Source organism: Arvicola amphibius, chromosome X (genome assembly GCF_903992535.2).
Source record: "Arvicola amphibius chromosome X, mArvAmp1.2, whole genome shotgun sequence".
Lineage (NCBI taxonomy): Eukaryota > Metazoa > Chordata > Mammalia > Rodentia > Cricetidae > Arvicola > Arvicola amphibius.
Window position 1 is genome coordinate 89,284,375 of NC_052065.1, and position 19,563 is coordinate 89,303,937.

Sequence of the window (19,563 nt, forward strand, 5' to 3'; positions counted from 1 at the left end):
ATTGTTATTTTTCAGTTTCCACTCTTCATATATATTTTTTTAAAAAAGTGTTTTAAAATTGCTTTTCACCAAAGAGAGAGATTGATGATATTTGTAGGAGGTATGTCCTTAAATGACTACTCTGTCTCTGTCTCTGTATCTTTCTCTCTTTCTCTCTCTCAGCAAGTACTCACTTTGTAGTGCTGGCTGGCTTGGCACTCACTCTGTAGACCAGGCTGTCCTCAAACTAACAGAGATCCACCTGCCTCTGCTTCTGAAGTTCTGGGATTAAAGGCGGGCACCACTATGCCTGTCTGCTTCTTTATTTTTGACCATTTACTATAACCCCCAAATATCCGATATATAAGAATCACAACCAGTCCCAGAAACATATTCATCAGCATATTGTTTGATATTAAGAACAAATATAATCACAGCTCACAAGTGTATAGTTTAGGTTTGTCTGAGAACTCCTTGCACGAGACCATTTGCCTTTTGTTCATCTCAAAGTTAAACTGTTTCATAATGAAACAGAGATGAAAACTCACACATTCCTAACTGCAGGTGTTTATTATTATTAAAAAATATGTTTTCAGTCAAGACTATTTTAGCTGTTAGGCATCAATTACATAAGAATCAACTATTTTTATTGATTGTTCTCTGCTCCCGTCCTTGCCTCTTCCCTCCCCTCAACCCTCTCCCAAGGTCCCCATGCTCCCAATTTACTCAGGAGATCTTGTCTTTTTCTACTACCCATGTAGATTAGATTCATGTAAGCCTCTCTTAGGGTCCTCATTGTTGTCTAGGTTCTCTGGGATTGTGATTTGTAGAGAGGTTTTGAAACAACTATGTTTAGAGAGTCTTCTATGTAAAAGGGATGACAGCAAGCAAAAAAATGACAAGGTTCTAATTTCTAACAGAATAAAAGAATTGGTACAGCCACACAAATTATAATCAAGCAAGGATAATTTAGAAGACAGATTCTTATTTGATTTAACAAGGAAGTAAGTCTCTGGAAGCCTAGTCCAGCAACTAAAAGCATTTAATAATTCTGAATAAGTTTGAATAAGTAAGTATTTCCCATGTTGCCTAAAACATCAAGGGGAGATGTCTAACTACTAACAATACAAAGTGGTTTGTTTTGTTTGTGTTTTTGTTTTTGAATTTTTAACTTTACCATCACTCCCAATGTGGCTTACATTCTGTAGCTATACGAAACTTCTCTCAGCAGTCCTCAGTTTGATTTGGAACTAAAACTCTTTTCAAAATGCATTCCCTGCAAGTTTCTCCTCTTTTTGACCTCCTCTTTCCTTCTACCTCGTGTGTGTTGCTTATTATTTATTACTTATTTTAATTTATTAAAAATATTACATGAGCTGTGTGGTGGTGGCACATGCATTTAATCCCAGCACTCAGGAGGCAGAAGCTGGCGGATCTCTGTGGGTTCGAAGTCAGCCTGGTCTACAAGAGCTAGTTCCAGGACAGACTCCCAAAGCTACAGAGAAACCCTATCTTGTAAAACCATATATATATATATATATATATATATATATATATATATATATATCACATTATTTTTCTTACTTATTGCTTATCTTAAATTTTTATTTACTTGTGAGTTTGTGTGTTCCTGTGTGTGTATCTATGAGAGTGCATGTGCAAACATGTGTAGGGTTGTTCACAGCTGCCAAAAGAGGGTGTGAGATCCCGTGGAGCTAGAATTATAGGCCATTGTGAAATCCCAGACATGGGTGCTGAAAGCCAAACTCAGGTCCTCGGGAAGAGCGACAAGCATTTTCTTTTTTTCCCATGATATTTATTGAGCTCTACATTTTTCTTTGCTCCCCTCCCCCTTCAATCTTCCCCCAAGGTCCCCATGCTCCCATTTTACTCAGGAGATCTTGTCTTTTTCTACTTCCCATGTAGATTATATCTATGTAAGTCTCTCTTAGTGTCCTCATTGTTGTCTAAGTTCTCTGAGATTGTGGTTTGTAGGCTGGTTTTCTTTGCTTTATGTTTAAAAACCACCTGTGAGTGAGTACATGTGATAATTGTCTTTCTGTGTCTGAGTTACCTCACTCAATGTTTTCTAGTTCCATCCATTTTCCTGCAAAATTAAAACTGTCGTTATTTTTTTCTGCTTTGTAGTACTCCATTGTGTAAATATACCATATTTTTTTCATCCATTCTTTGATTGAGGGGCATTTAGATTTTTTCTAGGTTCTGGCTATGACAAACAAAGCTGCTATGAACATAGCTGAGCACATGTCCTTGTGGCACGTTTAAGCATCCTTTGAATATATACCTAAAAGTGGTATTATTGGGTCTTGAGGAATGCAAGCTGGTACAACCCCTTTGGATGTCAGTGTGGTGATTTCTCAGAAAATTAGGCGACAAGCCTTTTCAACTGCTGAGTCATCTCTCCAGGTTGATATATGACTTATAAGTATCCTTTTCCAATGTAACTTGTTCCGATTCCTATTTCTCCTTGCAATGTATCATCTCTCTTCAGCTATTCATTCATTCTGTATGATAAACATCCAATGACTGATTTTCTATATCAAGTAGACTACTAGAGAACATGAAAAGGTAGTAATTGACTTACAGAGTTATAGTGTCTGAGATGATTCATGATCGTTAAAACAGATAAAGATAGTCATGGTTTTCACAGGTAGGCGGAACAGTGCTCAAGGGCAAGGAGAAGGTGAATCATGGCTATGTACAAGGGAAAATAGAAGGTAAGTTTGACTAGAACATAGGCTTCTCAAGGTCTTCATTCTAAATATAAAGCACACAATAATTAACCTTTATTTAATGGAAGCTTCATATAGAGAGCTGGAGCTTGTTATTTTAAGAAACTGACCAGTTCATAGAAGAGAAGCTAAACAAAATAAATAATGTATGACTTGACTTGTAATTAGACAATAGAGCATTTTTATAACAGATGACAGCTTCATGGAGAAAATGTATATTTAAAGGAGGTAAATTCCCTTTCATGACCCAACCCTCATTAAAGAGAAACAATGCTGCTCACCTCAGTGTTGTGAATCAGAGCATATATTCTAACACATATTCCTAAGGATGGGGACCAATTTGCATGAAGTTGACCTTACCCTCTACAGTGCAAAATGGTTCCCCTTGGCAAGATACGTTGGTTGCTATTTGATGGATATGGTCTAGATCTATTATTACTATGAAGCAACAAAAAGTCAGAAGGTGATATACATTTCCACCCTGAGGTGCTGAATTCATTTTAAAAAATTTAAGGCCAATATGAGTTATGCATTCTCATTTTAAGGCCAGATCAGTCTTCCCATGTAACGTAATATATACTTACTTGTATAAGAAGATATTAAATGAATATTTGTGTTTTAAGAGCCATTGCCCCAATCTCCTCTTGATACCCTTCCTTTGACTCCCCTTAAGGAAAGGGCTTTGTTCATGCTTTGTGTTTGCATTCTTACTCTCAGAGAGGAAATATCTTCTTTTTTAACTGAATCTAAAGCTTATTCCCGAGCACCTTCACACAGTATATACACACAAAGTGGACTTTCTAGAAATGTCATTCGATGACTAGCTGAAACTCTCAGATCACTAAAGTTTGGAGGTATTTATGTTACTCACATAAATCATATTTTCTTCCTATCCTTCAATTGTTTGTTTGTTTGTTTGTTTGTTTTTCTGTATACCAGACTGGCTTCTATTTGGTGCTGTAGTTAAGAATGACCTTGTGAACTTGTGCTCCTCCTATCATGAACTTCCTAGTGTTTGGGGATGTGTGAGATATAACATTCAGTTTCTGAAGTACCGAGGCTCAAACCTAGGGTCTCCTGCATACTGCATTCTACTAACTGAGCTACATGGCCAGCCACTTAAAATATTTTTCTTTTTTTAAAAAATTAAATAATAAAACTTGCCATACAATATGGCACACAGAATCAACTAAGCAGGGCTCATAGGGACCCATAGAAACTGAAGTGACAATTACAGAGCCAGTATGGGTTTGAACTAGGACCTCTGTATGTTATGATAGTGTTGCTTGGGACTCCTAGCAGTGGGAGTGGGGTGGGGGGGTCTTTGACTCTCATTTGTTCTTGGGACCCTTTCCCTAATTCTGGGTTGCCTTGCCCAGCAATGATATGAGGGGTTGTGCTAGTCTTGTAGCTTGTTATTCCGTGCTCAGTTGGATAGCTCTGGGAATCCTGTTCTTTTCTGAAAAAAAAAATGGAGAAGTAGATATGGGGGGAGAGGAGATGTGGTCGGGGGGAGACCTGGGAGTAAGGGGAAATTGTGGTTGGGATATAATGTAGGAGAGAATATATTAAAAAAAATTCTCGAGGAAACACCATACAAAGTAATAAGGGTCTTTATAAATTTTCATGTATATTTTTTGTTGATCCTCCCCCTGTGGTCCCTTCCCTCTCATGTATTCTCCCTGGCCCCTCCTGATTTTGCCAATGCAAATAGCATGAAGAAAATTGTTGTAAGGGGAATATGAAAAGAACGATGATGGTTCAACCAGTTCCTTTTTTAAAACAGCAGAATCAAAAGGCCATATAAAAACCTGTTTTTTTCTATAGTATTGTTTTGGCTATCCTGGGTTTTTTGTTTTTCCATATAAAGTTGATTATTGTTATTTCAAGGTCTGTGAAGAATTGTGTTGAGATTTTGATGGGGATTGCATTGAATCTATAGACTGCTTTTGGTAGGATTGCCATCTTTACTATGTTGATCCTTCCTATCTGGAGCATGATAGATCTTTCTTTCCATTTTCTGGTATCTTCTTCAATTTCTTTCTTCAAAGACTTAAAGTTCTTGTCAAATGGGTCTTCCACTTCCTTGGTTAGTGTGACCCCAAGATATTTTATGTTATTTGTGGCTATTGTGAAAGGTGATGTTTCTCTGATTTTCCTCTCAGATTCTTTATCCTTTGTGTATAGGAGGGCTACTGATTTTTTGGAGTTTATCTTGTATCCTGCCACATCACTGAAGGTATTTATCAGCTGTAGGAGTTCTCTGGAAGAGTTTTGGGGGTCACTTATGTACACTATCATACCATCTGCAAATAACAAAAGTTTGACTTCTTCCTTTCCAATTTGAATCCCCTGGATCTCCTTATGTTGTCTTATTGCTATTGTTAAAACTTCAAGAACTATGTTGAAGAGATATGGAGAATGTGAGCAACCTTGTCTTTTTTCTGATTTTAGTGGAATAGCTTTGAGTTTCTCTCCATTTAATTTGATGTTAGCTGTTGGCTTGCTGTATATTGCTTTTATTATATTTAGATATGATCCTTGTATCCCTAATCTCTCCAAGACCTTTATCATGAAGTGGTGCTGAATTTTGTCAAATGCTTTTTCAGAATCTAATGAAATAATCATATGATTTTTTTCTTTCAGTTTATTTATATGATAAATTACATTGACAGATTTTCGTATGTTGAACCAGTCCTGCATCTCTGGGATGAAGCCTACTTGTTTATGATGGATCATTCTTTTGATGTGTTCTTGGATTTGGGTTTGCCAGTATTTGTAGGAAGGAGCACCAGGGCTGCGTCCCGCCACCCGGCCACCGGCTAGCTTTACACCCGAAATAATTATACGGAAACTGTATTCTTTTAAACACTGCCTGGCCCATTATCTGTAGCCTCTTATTGGTTAATTCTCACATCTTCCTTTAACCCATATTTAGTAATCCGTGTAGCACCACAAGGTGTGGCTTACCAGGAGAGATCTTAACCTGTGTCCATCTCAGAGAGGAGAATCATGGCGACTGCATATGGCGACTGCCTGAAGCGTCTCCCCAAATCTGCTTCCTTTTTACCACAATTCTTTTCTGTCTATTCCGCCTACCTAATTTTCTGTCTCTTAAAGGGCCAAGGCAGTATCTTTATTAATAATGAAAGTAACACATAGACGCTCTTCCATCAAGTATTTTATTGAAAAATTTTGCATCCATGTTCATGAGTGAGATTGGTCTGTAATTCTCTTTCTTGGTTGAATCTTCGTGCAGTTTTGATATCAGGGTAACTATGGCTTGTACTCACTCATAAGTGGATACTAGCCATAAACAAAGGACATTGATCCTATAGTTCATGATCCTAGAGAAGCTCAGTAATAAGATGAACCCAAAGAAAAACATATAGATCCTCCTGGGAATTGGAAACAAACAAGATTGCCTAACAAAATTAGGAGCATGGGGGCCAGGGTAGAAGGCAGGTACTGGTTTTGGGGGATCCTATTCTCTTTGGATGGATACCTTGCTCAGCCTAGATGTAGTAGGGAGGGCCTTGGACTTTCCACAGGGCAGGGTGCCTTACCCTCTCTTAAGATTGGAGGGGAAGGGGTGGGAGGGATTGTGGAGGAATGGGAGGAGGGGAGGAAATGGAAATTTGGATTGGTATTTTTGTCAAGTAATAAAATAATTATAATAAAAAACAAAACAAATTACCAAACAAGCCCCCAAAAGAAAACTTGTTTGTATTTAGAGGCATTTAGGGATACCTCTGTGTAGTGAATAATGTTTCTGTGTATACACCTTGTTGAACTTTTGGGGGCTGCTTTAAGACTGGGTTTCTCTGTGTAACAGCTTTAGCTGTCCTGGAACTGGCTTTATCGATCATGGTGGTCTCGAACACATAGAGTTCTGCCTGCCACTGCATCCTGAGTGAGTGTTGGGATTAAAGGCACGTGCTACCACCACCTGGCTAGTCTAACTTTTGATATTTATCCCACATGATGCAAAATGAAAATAGAAAAGCACTGTTGTTTTTAAATGGTATATGCTTTAAGGTTTTCTTTTCCATTCTTTAGAGACCCTCTAAGTAGGTTTGACTTTTTAGTGTGTAGATGCCTGTTTAAAAAGTTGGTGGTCAACAAAAGGGATTTCTATAATCATTCTCTGTGAAAACTGTTATTTCCAAAGGAAAGTCCTGAGAATGCCATTAGAGCTTAGACAGATGAAAAGTGAACTATTCTAGACAAAGACATTATGTAGGCCCCATGAGATATCCTCCCTTTCCCTCACTTTCAGCAATGTCTTTTCAAAATACTTTGCATTTAATTTATTTTGTGATTTGTGTGCATGAAAATATGTGCACATCTGGAGTTTGGAGGACACTTTAGAGGAGTTGGTTTCATCTTTCCACCATATGGATTCCAGGGATGGAACTAGGGTTTTCAGGGTTGATAGCCAAGTGTCTTTACCCACTGAGCCATCTCTTTGGCCCAGCAATATTGTCTTTAAAGAGTTCTCCATTTTTAGCTTTATCACTGTTTCCTTGATCTAGGCCCAAAGTTCAAGTCTCACCATCTCTGGGGTGTTTATAGAAGGTACTCAAATGACAGACTCTGAATTAATTTTGGTTGTCATTTTTTGTTAGTATTTTTCATTTATTTTGTTGAGACGAAGTCTTTCTGTATAGCCCAGGATGGACCTGAACTCACTATATAGCAGAGGCTGTCCTCAGAATTGTTCAGATCGCCTCACTTCAGCTCCCCAAATCTGAGCCCTCAGACATGCGCCTTCATACTTTAGACTTTATATTGAAAAATAAAGTATACAATATGTGATTTCAAATATGATGTTTTTTATTTTTCCCCAATCCTTCCAAACATAAAACCCATATCCAAAGAGGTGGAATTTTTTTACTAGAAAAATAAGAATAAGTGATAACACTATTGAGGCTTGTATCTGGTGTCCTTACAATATGCTTCCTAGCCTCTATTCCCAAGCCCTGTTCGAGAGTCTTGTTGCTACCTTGAAGCAGAGCTCCCTTTCAGCTGGGCCCTGTCTCAGATGAGTCAACCATATCTAAACAATCCATTCTTTCCTCTCACCCCACCTTCTACATCCTCTAAAATAGAGTACCCTTCAGAAACCTTCGTTATGTGACCTTGCTTTTTCTAACACATAAGCCTAACACAAGAGCCCCCTGGTTTCCTATTGTCTACTCACACAATCATTCCCTTTGTCCCCCTGTCCCCAAGGAAGAAATAACCTTTCCAATCTACCTGTGTCAATAAATCCATGTTTTTCTTTTTTTTTGGGGGGGGGAGGCAGGGGAGAAATAATTCCAGTACTTTTACAAAACAGACATATATAAAAAGTACTATCTTCTTGGTCTTCCTCAATCCTGCAGCATCCCGTTCCACACTGTATCTTATCTCCTAACCCAAAGCTCATTTTCCCTTTGCAAAATGACTTTCAAGGCTTTTTAAAAATGTAAGTCTGCCACCATACATATACATACCTAAGTAGCACTTTGAAGGGATTTTATTTAGAAAACAAACAAGTGGTCTTATCATATGAATTTTAAATTTTAATAATACAATAATCATGCCACAGTACTTTATGAGATTTTATTCTTTCTTAGATTTCAAAATTATGTCTTGGATTTCAAGCTTGCTTCTGCTACCTTCTTCTCATGACTCATGCTTTCCCCTGTTCAGTGTCTCAACCTAGGTTCACTCCTTCCCTTCATAGCCTCGAGTCCTTGCAGAAGTGCTCCTCACTCCCTAACCTGGCAGTTTTGTTTCTACTCTGCAACCACTCCACGTGTGCTTGAATATTTAAAGTAAATGTGAGGCTTAATGGCCACTGCTAAGCTGCCCCACCTCTGTGATCCTGTCTTTGGATTCTTCACCCATTCATTCTGTTAAGTACTTCATTGCCTGATAGGTTCCTAAATCAGGTGGATTTTGCCCTCTAGTGGACATGTGACTATATCCAAGAGGCAGTTCTGGTTGTCACAACTGAAGGAGTAGGGAGTGGGTCACTCAGACAAATAGAGACTAGGAGATCTGCCAAACACCCTAAAATGCACAAGAAACTTTAACTCACAACAAAGAATTATTCAAATCCAGGTGTCCAGTACACTGAGATTAGTAAACCCTGCAATAGAGGAGGGTAAACAAGCCCAAATGGTGTTTGGAAAATTGCAGGCTAAGGACCTGGACCCTAATCCGGATAGTGACTGTGTCGTCACCAATAACAGATAACCTAAGGTCACGTATCTGTTCTTCTCGGTGTTTCATGGCTACAACGCCTTCTCATTCTCTAGGTCTGTAGTACCTAGAGAACAGGCTTCTCATTCTCTAGGTCTGTAGTACCTAGAGAACAGGCAAGAACTTAGTCTGGTCCAGGTGCAATCTTTCCTCCTCCTTTCACCTGTGGATTAAAATACACACATAATTAATTTTGACATATCTTATAGCCACATGAAGGGAAGGAGAAGACCAACCCCCTACTTATCCATTGCTCAGCAAACTTTCACCTTCCTTCAGAGTTGCTCCCCACAGAGATAAGGTTCTGTTGTACTTTACATTTTTAAATGCACGGAGGTATTTTTAAATCCCCATTCTCCTCCATTTAGCAGGCTGCTGAGCTGGAAGGAGAATCCCACCAGATTGCACTGTGCTTTGGCCCATGCAGACTGGCAAACCCTTTATGTGCTATTAGTTGCTGACTCACCTGGAGCAGTGGCATGACTTCCCTGTTCAGATCTGTCTCTAGTTGTGCACGCTGAGGACTAGGGAAGATTACCTTGTTAAAAGGCTGTATCGTCATAGAAATCCTTGCTTGCACGTAGTGCTGCCATCCTCCACAGTCTTTTTAGAAAACTCGTAGGGATGGCAAATTCTGCCATGTTGAGTCAAGCATAAACCTGAGGTTAAGCCATCCCAGGTTTCATTTGATGATTTTATTTCTTGTGGTATTACTCTCTCAGAATGGGAGCTTCCAATCAAATTCACTACTGGGAACAAATACCTGAGGCTTGACCTGTTTCTGGTAATCAAATTCCCTCAGAACATAGGCATCTTACCCTGTTCATTCCTAGAGACATGGGATAAAGGAATACTTACTGCTTGTACTGAACTTCTTCAACTTCCCTGCCAATTCCATTAAGTTTCTTTAATAATGTATTGTTTTGAAACTACCTTTCTAAGTCAGATGTGGTAATATACACCTATAATCTCAACACTTAGGAAGTGGAGGCAGGAGAATCTGGAGCTGAGTCATCCTCAGCTACATAGTAAGTTTGAGGCCAGTCTGGGCTACATGAGACCTTGTTTAAAAAAAAGAAAAATCAAGATACAAAAGAAAAATTGCATGATTGAGAATGATCTAGTTGCTCTGAATAGGCACATACTTCTTTGCTTAAAGAGAAAGGATCTAGGTAAAATGGAACCTTGAATAACACAACTGCAAAGAAATAAACGGTGACTGAGTTCTCTGTAGTCAGCTGATCAACTCCTCTGTGCCTCGTCGTAATTGTCAGCTCCTGGAGTCTGTAGTGTCTGGCTAAAACTGTTTGGAAAGCAGCTGGTTCTGTTCCCTACCTTAGCCAGGGCCAGCGATGGGCTGTGGCCTCCAGAATCACTGCCTATAACCCTGTCCCCAACTTCCAGGGATCCATCCTGACTATAGACTCTCCCTCTCTTCAGATACTCAGTGAAAATCAGACAGGATCAAATAATCCCTCAGGCTCCATCACTTAAGGGCTAGGTGTTTGGAAAGGGAGGGATTCCGTATATTCAGCTATCTAGGTCTACCAGACACTAGGGAGGACATACACATATGCATATCGAACACACACACACACAGAGGGGGATGGGGGAGAGAGGAGAGAGAGAGAGAGAGAGAGAGAGAGAGAGAGAGAGAGAGAGAGAGAGAGAGAGAGAGAGAGAGAGAGAGAGAGAGAGGAAGCTATTCTGGGCTGTGAATGCTAGTGTTCTAGAATACAACAGAAATAATCAAAACTTCTGCCTCCCCATACCATTTCTACTGTCTCAATATCTCACACCCAGATTTATCCCATTCTCTTGACCCCTCCCCATTTCCCCTTCCACAACTGTACCCAGCACCCTCCACCTTCCCCCCAAAAATGATTTTACATTGGTTTGTTTCTGTTCTATTTCACATTCCAAATTCACTAAGGGTTTTGCAGCCAGATTCCCTTCCCACAGTGGAAGCAGTTTTCCCTCCTTGAAAAATTCACAGCTTTACACCAAGGGCAGTCCCAGTCCCCAGGCCTGCGGAACGCTGTAGCTCTCTTGTTATTTTGTAGTTCCTGGTGATCTCCTCTGTGAATTCCCATATCAGACAGGTGATTCACCTCAGAGGCCATGGAATAGGGATACATCTGAGGGGGTCTGTCAATGCTTGGTAGTTGGGATGTGGTGGGCATGGCTGGGAAGGGGCTTTCATAGGAGTATGTGAATGAGGCAGGGAGTTGGACAGTAATGGGTTCAGAGGAGGAGATGGATCTCAGATTCAGAGACTGGGAGAGAGAGCACATGGATGTTTCCTTGGGTCTCAGATCGCCAGCTCTCTGCCTTTTCAAGGGATAATTTTTCCACTTCATGACTCCAAGAAGCTGCATGAAACTTCCATTGGTCTCCTCCGAGGCCTCTTCATGGCCAGTTAAGGTCTCTGCCATAGTAGCTGCTGTCATCTCCGCCCTGCCTTCTCGTCTTCCTTTAGCAGTAGCCATTAACTCCGCCAAGTTTTCCTTTCCAGCTGACCACTGTGTCCCTGTCCCTGTTCTTCTGAGAAAAGCAGGAGGAAGAGTCACAGCCGGTTTTACTGCAGCTGGGAGAGCCCTCAGCTCCTGGGGAGAAGTGAATAGGGTTGAGATCAGTTCTGGGAATGGGATACACACATAAGGGTAGGGTGGGGAGGGGTAAAACAGGAGCAGGTGACAATCTTACTGCCTGGAGGATCTTCAGTCTCAGCAGGTCCCGTTCTCTCTGCACCTCTTCCAGTTTGGCCTGGGCCATTTGAAGCTGGATAGCTATCTCCTTCCGTTCCATCTCTTGTTGGTGAGTGAGCTGCTTTAGGTCTGATGGCAAGGAGAGTGGAGACACCTTATGCATGCTAGACAGGTCTTGTAGCCACTGCACGCCGTGCCCCTGTAAGCAGCCTTGCCTGTGAGCGAAACGCACCCCCAAGGCCAAGGTGCCCCAGGCACAGGCTTCACGAGCCTCACTAGGCACCTCGCTATCCTCCAGGATAACTTTGAGCTTGTCTTCCACCTCTTCCCAGGACAGGGACAGGTTTTCAAGGTAGAAATCAGGGCCTTTGTCGTGCTTGGCCATTTGTTCATTGATGAATGTTGACACCTTGCTATGCCGGAACCCACTACCAAGATCCTCAGGATTCAAGGCCATGATGGTTGAGTGCCTTCTGGTTCTTCCAGGCCCTGAGAGAATAAATCAATCTGCTGTCCTTGCTCCTTTAGTCCCTTGGTGTTAGTATCTCTTCTCTCCGTCAACGTCCTATCAGCCCTTTGTTCTTCCCTCCCCGCCCATCCCTTCCCCTTCCCTCCCCTCTGGTCTTCTGGCACACCTTCGATATTACCTCCCTTCCTCTCCCTACAGCAGGTTCTCTGGCCCCGCCCCTCAGCTATTCCGTCATAGTGGATTCTGTAGCTGCCATTCTTTAAGAGATTTCTCAAGTAACCTCACCTTTCCAGTCAATTACCAGAGGAGTTCTAGGTCCACCATAACTGCCTCCTCAACCTTAGCAGTCCCGCCAAGGTCTTCCTCAAGAGAGGAAGCACAGCCTCAAACTGTCAGCCTGTCTCTCTCCAAGGACTTAAGGGAAAGGAAATCTTTAGACCAACTGTCCTGGTTTTTGATCTAGGACTGTTCTAACTTCCGGACTGTGAAAATAGTAGGGAGAACTAGATGGTCTCTACACATCCTTGGAAGTAAGGGGAACATCCTTGAAGTCGTGTGGGGGAAGAAGGGGACAGAAAAGACTTGAAACAAAAGGAACTGAACCTCTATGAAAATAAAAAAAAGATTTAAAATTCACACTTCTCTTCTTACCAGGGAGTTCACCCTACAAAAAGGACTGATGTGGCCCTTCCTGGAGGTACAATGTTACATGGCATGTCTTAAAGACTTCCATTACCACTCTTTCTAATAAGTAAGACAACAACAACAACAACAACGAAAAAAAAAAACCCTCACTACTTCCTAATAAAAAGTGAAAAAATACAGGCAAATTAAAGTTTATTGGTATAAATGATAATTCATGAGTTCAGCATATTAAAAATGAGATAAAAGTTCAGAGCACTCCAGTAGTCAGAAGGCATGGTGGGTTAGATAAGCCTGCACGGAGAGAAAGCACCTGATGGATTGTAGCTAGGCATTTGCTTGTTGGATCACTTGGCTGCCTGGACTGGCTGAAAACCATCTAATTGTGACTGGCAGAAAACCAGCTCTTTCTAATAATTTTAAGTTAAGGTTTGTTTGCACATCAAATTGATGTGGATAACTAGGAAATGTATGGAGAGGACCTCGGAATGATTTTTTTCTTTATTTAACTTACCTTCTCATTTTTATTATTTTAATTTGAAGTGGGGTTTTTGCATTTAAAAGAATTAATAGGCATTTTAAGTCATTCTGCATTTTTGGAAAATTGAGCAGAAACCATTTTATATCTACTTTGTCTCCAAGACCAGTATTAGTTTAACTGGTTAAAATTATGAAGCTAATTTAATATGTTATTAATTAAAGTTCAGATGAACATTCATCCAGAATAATGCAGTCTATAGGATTTGAAAAATATATCATGTGTATCTACCATTTTTAATTCTTCAACTATTCATCACCCCACCCTACATTCACTCCAGTACTTGGGCAGCCAGTGATCATTTTTATTAGCTCCATAGTTTTTGTCTTTCCCAGGAAAAAAGTACATTTGGAATCATGTAATAATAGCATTTTAAGATTGATTTCTTTCTTTTAATAAATTTATTTTTTATTCATATGCATTTTATGTATCATTCTGGGATTTATAATAATTTCACCCATGTTATATAATATACTGTGAGCATATTTGCCCCTACATATCCTTCCTTCTGCACTTTTCACACTCATGCTAATCTCTCTTTTGTTTGTATGTGTTTATGCATCTGTAAAAATTTAGTGTTCAAAAATGAGAGAAAACACATTTAATTTTTAGACTCTGGTTTGTATTATTTAATATAATGATCAATTTTCTTGCACATATCCAAATTTTATTCTTCTTGTGGCCACATAATATTTTACTGTGTATAACCAAATTTTTATTACTTATTTTTTAGATTATATTATGATTACATTTTTCTCTCATTGTCCTTCTTCAAAACCCACCTATGTACCTCTCCTTGACCTCTTTCAAATTCATAGCCTCATTTTTCATTACATGTTATATATGAACACATGTTCCTAAATATATCCTGCTTAGTTCATATAATAGCTCTGTGTTTTAAGGCCTAGAATTTGATATTGAATAAGCAATTGTTGTGCTCTTCCTTAGGAAAAACTGCATCTCCCTCTCTCAGCATTTCTTAGTTACCTGTAGTTAGTTCTTTGTAGAAAGATGGACACTTAAGGAAGTTTGAATTGGCATTTCCTTGATTGCTGAATATATTAAACACTTTCCCTGATGTTTATTGGCCATTTGTATTTCTTCTCTCAAGAATGGATTATTCAGTTCTTTAGTTTATTTATCAACTTGATAATTTTTTCTTGTGTTTAATTTTATGTTCTAGATATTAATATTTTACATAATATATAATTAAAATATTTTTGTAATATAGCTTCCACTTCATTCTCCTGGTTGTTCCCTTTACTGTGTAGAAGCTTTCTAATTTCACAGAATTTTAATTTTTCAATTCTTGCTGTTATTTACTATGTTATTGGATTCTTGTTCAGAAGGTTGTTGCTTATGCTTCCTAGATGTCAAAATGTTTTCCCCTAGCAATTTTGACATTTCAGGTGTTATATTAAAGTCTTTCATCCTTTTTCAACTAATTTTTTACATGGTGAGAGACAGCAATCTATTTTCATTCATCTACATGTAGATATTCAGTTTTCCAGGTGACATTTGTTGAAGAGGCTATCTTTAATTCAGTATGTATCTTGACACATTTGTCAGCAATTAGGTGGCTGTGGCTTCATGAGTTTGTTTCTGTATCCTCTTTTTTCTATTTTATTGATATACATATCTGGGACACATGTGGAGGACCCCAGGAATGAAAATAGTTAAGATATCCTGAGTAAACTGGGGGTGAGTGGGTAGAAGGGAGCTGATGGGAGATGGGAACATGAGGGATCAAGTAGACCGAGTTGGGGGAAGAATGGTGGGGGGGAGAGAACAATGAAAGAGATATCTTGATAGAGATAGCCATTATGGAGTTAGGGAGAAACCTGGTATTAGAGAAATTCTCAGGAATTCACAAGGATGACCCCAGCTAAAACTCCTAGGGATAGTGGAGAGGGTATCTGAAAGGGCCTTCCCCTTTAATCAGATTAATGACTATCCTAATTGTTATCATAGAACATACATCTAGTCTCTGATGGATGAAGATGCAGTGACCCACAGCCAAGCACTGGGCTGAGCTCCTGTAGTTCAGTTTAAGAGAGGGAGGAGGACTCATATGAACAAGAGGTGTCAAGAACATGATGGAAGAAAACCACAGAAACAACTGACCCAAGCTAGTGAGAGTTCACAGACTATGGACTGACAGCCAGAAAGCCTGTATGGGGCCAACGTAGACCCGCTGAATATGGGTGATGGCTATGTAGCTTGATCTGTTGGGGGGGGGCGGCTGGCAGTGACACCAGGACCTATGCCAGGTGCATGATCTGGCTTTTTGGAGCCCATTCCCTGTGGAGGGATACCTTGCTTATCCTAAATATGGCAGGGGTGGGGGGGAGTTGAGATTTGGCCGTGCCTCAAGTTGGTATGCCAGACTTTGTTGACTCACCAAGGAAGGTCTTACCCCCTCTGAGGAACAGATGGGGAATGGGAAGGAAGGAGATGGGGGCAGGAGAATGGGAGAAAGGGGAAGTAGGTTGATGTGTAAAATCAAAAGTAATTTTTTAATAAAAAAGGAAAAAATATAAAAAAGCAGAACAAAAATCCCTGAAGCCTTTAGAAGCATTTTGAAGAAAGCCCTAGGAGGGTGGATAGGGGATAGGTGTTTCTAGGCAGAGAATCAGACAGAGGACGATATTTTGAAATAAGGGAGATTATAAGGTGAAAGAAATGGTCACCTTACAAATAATACATAGAATTCAGACAGGATGAAGGTAAGCAAGGTTCATTGGGCTTGTCTAATAAGGTAGCTTTATTAAGTACAGTGAGAGGAGAATGGTAGGGCTACTAGGGCAGAAGTCACTTGATGGCAGGCAAATAAAACTTTAGAATATTTACAAGTCTTCCAAGATCTCGGACAATGATGAGCAGACAGAGATCAGATAAGAGATCATGGAGGCACAGAGCATGGTAATTTAGTTATCTAGTCATTTAAGTTAGACAATTTCAACACAAAGGCCGGAAGAATGATCTGTATTGACTGTATAGAGTGATAGGTACATCTAAGGAAAGATATGTTTTTGAAGAGTTTGTAGTAGAAATAAGGCAATAAGGTAAAACATTTATGAGAATAATTATGACGAAATATATTGACGTGTGAATATATCAACATAACATAAATAAAAAGCAATGGGAAAATGATCAATAATTTTTATAGTCAGTGAAACTTATAGGAAGACTGTTCAGGGATGTTATTATAGTTCCACAAAACATTGTTGTCTTTATATTTATAAAAAAACTTTTTGTTATGAGCTAATGCATACCAATTGTAATTCTTAAATATATCTTTAAACAAGAGCACAGGGAGTACTCCTACTATAATGTAGATGGTAGTGTTCAATGGAGATAGTTACTTCTGTTAATTATGCTTGATTATAACCCCATCCTCAAACAATCATTATGAGTCAGATCACTGTGCTTTTATGGGGCAGATTATAGTTGTTTTCCCTAGTTATGTTAATGTGAACTCATCGCTGGAAACATTCAAGAATCTCAGGGTTTTTTTTTTATTAATAGCTGTTAAATACGTGTGTAATGGCTAATTATTTTAAAAGTATATCTGACTTTAATAACAAGTACCTAAATATTTTAGTGTGTTTTGAATTTAGAACATACATACACTCACACACACATACATGTATTTATGCATGTATATGTATACATAAATGTGCTGGGAACAACCACAGGGTCTGGCGCATGCCAGCCAAGTACTGTACCACCAAGCTATGTCCATTGCCCAATAGTGAATGACACCATATTTTCAGGCTAAAATTCTATCTTTAGCAAGTATTGTATACAAACCCACATATTTACTAGATTCTGATCTCTTATCTGTTTTTTAAAACAGTAACACAGAATACAAAATCTATTCATGTAGTTTACAGCTTGCATAATATGGTTGTAGTGGCTAACGGAGTTCATTTATATTGGGATACCTAGAACATATGAGACATCATACTCAATGCTTTCTGTAAAGTACCTCACTATTCCAAGAGAATTTGCTTTAGTTCTGTCACATATTTTATAGGCCTTATGAGAAGAATACCCTTTGTTTTGGATTTCCTTTTCAAAACTATGTATATGGAAGAACTAGAGTAATGGCTCAACAATTAAGAACCATTGAACCTGGCAATGGTGGCACATGCCTTTAATCACAGCAGAGGAAGAGACAAGCGAGAAGTCTGTGGGTTCCAGGCCAACCTGGTCTACAAAGCGGGTTTCAGAACAGGCAGGACTGTTATACAGAAAAATCATGTTTCAAAAGAAAGAAAGAAAGAAAGAAAGAAAATTTCTGCTCTTCCAGGGCACCTGAGTTTAGTTCCCCGCACCCCTATTGGACAGCTCAGAGTCACCTGGAACTCCAGCACTAGGACATCCAGGTCCCTCTTTTAATCTTCTATGGGCACCCCCACATGGGTAAAAATAAAGTTTTTCAATAAATATAAGATCATATTTTTAAAAGCCATATGTAAAGAGAAGAATTTAGGAAATTGCAAGGAACATCTTTCTCTAAACTGAAGAACAAGGTTGCTTGTTCTCCTTTTTTTGAGCACTGGTTGGAAAAAAGAGAATGTAGTTAGCTGTGTAGCAAAGAGCTGGAATTCCTATGACCCATTATAAAAGATAAGTGGTTCTCAAGCTTGAGATTCTTCCACTGTAGGGAATGCATTGCTTACAATGATCCCCTCCATGTTATCGTATGGACTATAGGCTCTTTTGAGTTTGAGTCACCAACCCAAATACTGGTGCTCTGCATTGCCACTACTAATTTACTGTTTATGAATTATGACCTGGAAGTCTCATGTCTTCTTCAAGTATTCATGAAACCGGCAGACTTACTTGTTAGTTGAAAAATCCATCAAAATGTCAGACTTTACAATTCTGACGTTTGGAAGTATAATAACCCTATAAACACAGCTGCTTTTACTATTCTCATTTTTTATGTACCAAAACCTGAGACGTGGTCACCCGGCCAAAGACCCATTGTTAGGACACAATAGAGGAAAGATTTGAACCCAAATATCTGGTTCTAGGGGCAAATTTCTCAAGTACAGTTCATTTCATTGCGTAGAGTTAACTTCTCATATTCCCTAACTGTACCATAAACCTTTTAGTTCTAGAAATAAGTGGATAATTCTGAATTGGAGATTAACAGTAGCATGCCAAAGGGTGGATATTTATGTCACTGGGAGATCAAAGCACTTGAGAAAATACTTGCTGTTAATACTTCCAACACATCCCTGTTTATTTACATCGTCTGTGAAATACAACATTCTCTGTTTGACAAAGCATCTTAGAAAAAGCAAAAATCTCTAAACTCTTCACAGCTTGACAATCTAAAGGTATTTAACAGAATGAAAGCACAAAGGGGATTTTCTCAAATGACCTTGTATTTCTCCCAAAATCTTTTACAGCATAAATACTTTTTATTCTTACATTAGACTTTCATTTATGTTTCAATGTATATAGCAAATAACTGTCATTTTAATGATTATGTAGGACTTTTTTATTGAATGACATCAATAAATTTGTTTATTTGCCCTCATTCGGAGTTTCACTGCATGTAGTGATGAGGCGAGCAGGCCTGCTTTTTGTCCCACCCTGTTCCCTCATGGCTAGCTTTACACCCAAAATAACAACACACAAACTGTATTCATTTAAACACTGCCTGGCCCATTAGTTTCAGCCTCTTATTGGCTAACTCTCACATCTTGACTGACCCATATCTAATAATCTGTATGCCACCACAAGATCGTGGCTTACAGGGAAAGATTCAGCATGTCTGACCTGGCGGCTGGCTCCATGGCATCTGTCTCGGGTAGGAGAATCATGGCGACTGCCTCACTTCCCTTCTTCCCAGCATTCTGTTCTGTCTACTCCACCCACCTATGTTCTGACCTATCATGCCAAGCAGTTTCTTTATTAATTAACCAATGAAACAACAGATAGATAGAAACACTCCTACATCAACTGCATTCATATTTCATGCTTGTACTTTTGTGTAGTTATAGTTTGTATTAGTCTTAAAGTTGACTGTCACTAAGTTCAAAAATATTTCCAAAACCTGGAGAGATGACTCAGTGGTTAAGAGCACTTGTTATTCTTGCAAAGAACTCAGGTTCAATTCCTAATACCCACGTGGCAGTTCACAACTGACAGTAACTCTGGTTCCATGGGATCTGATACCCTCTTCTAATATTCACAGGCACC

The 19,563-nt window shown here is 39.3% G+C and overlaps 2 protein-coding genes across 2 annotated transcripts in view; one reads left to right on the top strand and one right to left on the bottom strand.

Moving 5' to 3' along the window:
* The window catches only part of Il1rapl2 (interleukin 1 receptor accessory protein like 2), a 578,390-nt gene that overhangs the window by 17,358 nt on the left and 541,469 nt on the right, over nucleotides 1–19,563 (top strand). The window lies entirely within an intron of this gene.
* Nucleotides 10,913–12,149, bottom strand: Tex13a (testis expressed 13A). Its single transcript, XM_038317219.1, has 2 exons — nucleotides 11,691–12,149; nucleotides 10,913–11,590 (listed from the first exon to the last, which is right to left on the bottom strand). The coding sequence occupies exons 1-2, from the start codon at nucleotides 12,147–12,149 to the stop codon at nucleotides 10,913–10,915; spliced, it is 1,137 nt and encodes a 378-aa protein (XP_038173147.1).